The 5,460-nt window shown below is 40.6% G+C and overlaps 1 protein-coding gene across 1 annotated transcript; it reads right to left on the bottom strand.

Annotated features, from left to right (window-relative positions):
• Nucleotides 1-1,379: 1,379 nt before the first annotated feature.
• Nucleotides 1,380-3,810, bottom strand: LOC136397938 (tetratricopeptide repeat protein 39B-like). The gene is given in 3 exon segments (XM_066372397.1): nt 1,380-1,893; nt 2,225-2,674; nt 3,008-3,810. Coding segments are annotated over 3 exon segments (1,767 nt in total).
• Between the last annotated feature and the right edge of the window lie 1,650 nt (nt 3,811-5,460).

Genomic DNA, 5,460 nt, shown 5'->3' on the forward strand with positions numbered 1-5,460 from the left:
CATACAGTGCTCCTCTCACTGACCACCAATGAAAGCGGTGCCCCTTTAGGAAGGGCAGTGGGGGCCGGAATAATGGCCTCAGGGGGCTGCATGTGGCCGTAGTTTGGGGACCCCTGGATTAGCCCGTTTACCATAACACAGGATAGATTCAAGTGGTTTAATTATATTGAAGAGCTGGTCTTAATAGGAATTATACCTTAGGGACAGCAGCTAAAGGGAGGGCTGGTGGTAACTAAACTCTCCCTTCAAGAGCCTCAATCTTGACTTTTTTTTCCCCCAGTGCATTTATCCTCCTGGCCTCCTCAATTATCTTCAAAGGGTTTAGTGTGCATGTGCGTGTGCATGTGCGTGTGTGTGTGTGTGTGTGTGTGTGTGTGTGGAGGAGCCGCATCTTTCTTTTCTATCCTGCTGTAAATTATAGCCACATATTTGGACTTCCTAATGAAAAAGGTAAAATATACTTCTAAGTACACAGGAGGAAAATAATCGCCCTGGCCGGATAGCTCAGTGGTAGAGCGACGGCCTGGCGTGCAGAAGTCCCGGGTTCGATTCCCGGCCAGGGCACACAGGAGAAGCGCCCATCTGCTTCTCCACCCCTCCCCGTCTCCTTCCTCTCTGTCTCTCTCTTCCCCTCCCGCAGCCAACGCTCCATTGGAGCAAAGTTTCCCCCAGCGCTGATTGCGGCAGAGCTACGCCCCAAGATGGGCAGAGCATCGCCCCCTGGTGGGCATGCCGGGTGGACCCCGGTCGCGCACATGCCGGAGTCTGTCTGATTGCCTCCAGCTTCGGAAAAATACAATAAAATAATAATAATAATCATCATCATCATCATCATCATCATCTTCTCTGTATAAAACGCCAATAACAATTACTGTGTATCAGGGGAAACCATTGAGTCTAGGCTCTCAGCTCATCATTGTTTTGAAATGTCAGGAAGACCTTAAACTCTTTTTTCTTTTACTAATTAAATAAAAACATTTACAGGGCACTGGGATTCCTAGTGTAGCTACTTCCCCTATTTTATTTGAGAAGTATATATTATATATAATGAGATGTTAAAAATATCTTTTGAGTTTTTGAAAATGTTCTCTAACATGATGGATAAATTTATAACCATATGGGAGTATCTTTTATAATGTGCATCATTTACCTTTTCTTTTTCAAAATGTACATCACTCCATTTGCTAGTCTGACATTTAATTTTATACTTATAGAGAAGGAAAGAGGGAAAGATAATTTCTTTCTTGTTACTAGATTCTTAGCAGCTGTCTCTTCTTTGATTTCTTCCACAAAGAAATGATTTTTTTCTACCTGTTAATTAATCTTGCTGATTGTAGACACTTTACTCATAGTAAACAAAAGCATATTTTGTGTCTAAATCACTTTTCTTTAACTATTCGTTCAAGAGCTATGTGAGCCCTAAACTGTAACCGGGCTTCCATGGAATAGTCTCTGTAGATTTTTATGTTGTCAAAGTTTTTCATTGCATTGGCATAATCTCCTTTCAGATAGTATAGAATTCCCAGTTCATAGTAAGTATAAGGCACCAAATAGAGGTCATATTTTAACAATTTCTCCTTTTGAATGACACAATTAAAGTACTGCTCAGCTGTTGAATATTTGCCTAAGTATCTCAGACATAGACCTTTCAGTAAATTTAGCAAACTTAAGTCATCTGTGCCATACTCTTCATATGGATTTTCTCACAAAATGTCTTCTCCTTTGTCAATTATTGAAAGCCAGTATGAAATAAGATGTAGTCTTTTGCTCATGACTTGGAAATCACTCCAGGCATAAACGAATTCCAGAATGGGCTGTGCTGTAAAGCAGCCTGTAGGAGAACCATAGCGCTGACCCTTCTCAGCAACAAACTTTTCTCCCGGCACAGAATTTATTTATTTATTTATTTATTTATTTATTTATTTATTTATTTATTTATTTACAGAGAGTCAGAGAGAGGGATAGACAGGACGGAGAGATGAGAAGCATCAATCATTAGTTTTTCGTTGCGCATTGCAACACCTTAATTGTTCATTGATTGCCTTCTCATACGTGCCTTAACCACAGGCCTTCAGCAGACCGAGTAACCCCCTTGCTTGAGCCAGTGACCTTGGGTCCAAGCTGGTGAGCTTTTGCTCAAAACAGATGAGCCCTCGCTCAAGCTGGCAACCTCGGGTCTCAAACCTGGGTCTTCCACATCCCAGTCCAATGCTCTGTCCACTGCGCCACCGCCCGGTCAGGCAGGTTATCTACTTTTAAGAAGAGAGATTTCATGTCCTCACTTGCTGATTTAGCAAATCCAGAAGGAAGCAAGGCCAACAGAATAGCTTTACTGTATAAATGCATTGCGTTGGACCACCTGCTGTTTTGAAACAGCAGATTGGCATAGTGGTAAACCTGCTTCCAATCCTGCACAAAAATGTAGCACCACATGAGCTCCCAGTAGCAGAGGTGATTAAGCTGCTTCCATTCATTCTGAATAAAAATGCACTCCTCTAATGTTAACTGTGCAATTTCAAACTTTCCTTTCAGCATACTAAAACGTGCTTGAAAAAATTTAAGTATGACACACTTTGGAAATTTCTGGAGATAGATTAGGAAGAGGTCTTCTATAGAAGAATGATGACCATTTTCAATACCAAAAGTAATACAGATATAATTGTAATAGAAGAGTTAAAATACTTAAGACACCTGACCAGGCGGTGGCACAGTGGATAGAGCATCTGACTGGGATGCGGAGGACCCAGGTTCGATACCCCGAGGTCACCAGCTTAAGCGTGGGCCCATCTGGCTTGAGCAAAAGCTCACCAGCTTGGACCCAAGGTCGCTGGCTCCAGCAAGGGGTTACTCGGTCTGCTGAAGGCCCATGGTCAAGGAACATATGAGAAAGCAATCAATGAACAACTAAGGTGTCGCAACGAAAAACTAATGATTGATGCTTCTCATCTCTCTGTTCCTGTCTGTCCCTATCTATCCCTCTCTCTGACTCTCTCTCTGTCTCTGTAAAAAAACAAACAAATTTAAGACATTGTTTATATGTGATCCAGATGTACTCTCATGAAGCAAAGTTAAGCCTACCTCTCTATCACCATAATAGCCAACAATATTGAGGAATTTAAGTGTCTTTGGTGGCACAAGTGATAACATCAAATTGAATGCTCCAAGTCCAAATTTTATTCCTCCAACCAGGTGTTTGTAGGTTTTGCTTTGGTTGTTAGGTGTCCGTGCTAATATATGTTGATAGTCTTTGAATATTTGGTAACTTAACCCAATGTTGACCCCACTTTTAAGAAAACCAAGTACAGTCTCCTCTTGTATAAATGTTATAGTGGATTTTAAGATCAAACACTCAGCATAGCAGACTTCTGCATGCAACTCCTCTACTTTGACAGCCTTTATTCCCTGTTTACTCACTAAATGAGAAAAACTCGTCATCCTCTCTTTTCTTCAGAAACTGTTACAGGTTTTCGAAGCTTCCTTTACAGCAGTCATCCTAATTTCTATATCCTGTGGATCGAAAGTCAAGATGGCTTGGACAACCATAAGGATACCATAAATTAGAGCATGGTATATGCTGTTTTTCGACCATGGAAGGATGAAATTTATTGCATCGGAGAATCTGTTATTTAGAAATAAATACAATTTAGTTGTGAATTCTTTCAGGGAAGACGTTAGATTTATTGTTATGGTTGCTGGAATAATTTCATAGGCGTCTTCAAACTTGTCCTCATCATTGTCTTCCTTTCGTAAAGTAAATGATGTAAAGTCATCTTCCTTATTATGTTCTCTTTTACTTAGAATAAGCGACATATTCACTTTTTCGTTTTAGAGATGGGAAAGATCTGCAGTGGAGTGATGTGCCTGCAGTAAGGGTAGCTCCTGTTCTCCTGACTGGGGTCAGTCCTTCTACAGTCTGAGGCAGGCATCCCCAAACTACGGCCCGCGGGCCACATGCGGCCCCCTGAGGCCATTTATCCGGCCTCCTGCCACACTTCTGGAAGGGGCACCTCTTTCATTGGTGGTCAGTGAGAGGAGCACTGTATGTGGCGGCCCTCCAACAGTCTAAGGGACAGTGAACTGGCCCCCTGTGTAAAAAGTTTGGGGACCCCTGGTTGAGGTGTTGCTTTTATAATGGAGGCAAGCAAACTAAGAGCTCTGAGGTGCAGCATTAGGATAGTGTCATCTAGATCAGACAAAAGGGAAAAAAAGATCATTTTATTTACCTAGAAGATGTAGTTCTGAAAACCTCAAATTATTTGGAATGTACCAAAGAAAGCACATTCTTTGCCTGACCAGTGGTGACTCAGTGGAAGGAGCATTGACTCGGACGCTAAGGTCCCTGTTTCAAAACCCCGAGCTCTACAGCTTGAGCCCAGGCTCACCCAGCTTGAGCATGGGGACACAGGCTTGAGCACAAGATCAATATCCCATGATCACTGGCTTGAAGGCTATGAACGCTGACTTGAGCCCAAGGTTGCTGGCTCAGCTTGAGCTCCCAGGTCAAAGCACATATAAAAAGCCATCAGTGAACAACTAACATGATGCAACTTCGAGCTGATGCTTCTCATCTCTATCCCTTCCTGTCTCTCCCTCTCCCTTTCTCTAAAAATAAAAAACATTTTCTTTTAATATATTGTGAAGTAAGTCCTTTGTAAACAGAAGAGTTCTTTTGTAACCATTCCTCCAATTCATTATTTTCATAATATCATCCTTCTGCTTATTTATGTTGTAGAATTGAACTGTGATAGCTTAGCTGTAAAACCTCTCTAGGAAAATTTTGGGGACAAGAATCTGGCTTGAAAGGGGACTATATCTGCTTAAAACTAAGGAAGGAGTAAATTGTCCAGACAAAAGGATAAAGATTATAGGAATCAAAAATTCATTCTGTTATTATTAGTAACACCACTAAGTTTGCGTATATTTTCATTAAAAAATAGATCTTTGTGAAATATTATGGTTATTTGTATGGAATTTTGGACATGGAAAGGGTTGTATAAACTAGAAAGACTTCCTAGCATTGCTGCAATTTGAAAAAATATTCAAATATAACAGTTGTTATCAGAGCATTACTGTGGTATTGTGGTAGGAAGGTAGGGTGGAGGGTGGGTATAATGAAAAACCAATTACATGTAGGAATCTATTCATAACACAATAGGTTCAATTAATCTATTTTAAATAGTTGAAACAGCAAATATAGCACTTTAATAGTAATTACCATGCTTTACAATAATTACAAGTATACTTTAAAATATACTTTAATTCTGTATTTTGAAACAGGGAAAATATCTGAGAGAAAAAATGAGAGGAAGGAGGACAACCTCAGAGGTATTATTTTAGTTAAATTGCTTGTTTTTACACCGTAAGGCTTAGTTATGCTTCAGGATATCAGCAACGATAATCACTATCCATTAAAAAGCTAAGTTGCCTGGCCTTGGTGGTGCAGTGGATAAAGCGTTGACC

The sequence above is a fragment of the Saccopteryx leptura genome, chromosome 3 (genome assembly GCF_036850995.1).
Source record: "Saccopteryx leptura isolate mSacLep1 chromosome 3, mSacLep1_pri_phased_curated, whole genome shotgun sequence".
NCBI classification, from domain to species: domain Eukaryota; kingdom Metazoa; phylum Chordata; class Mammalia; order Chiroptera; family Emballonuridae; genus Saccopteryx; species Saccopteryx leptura.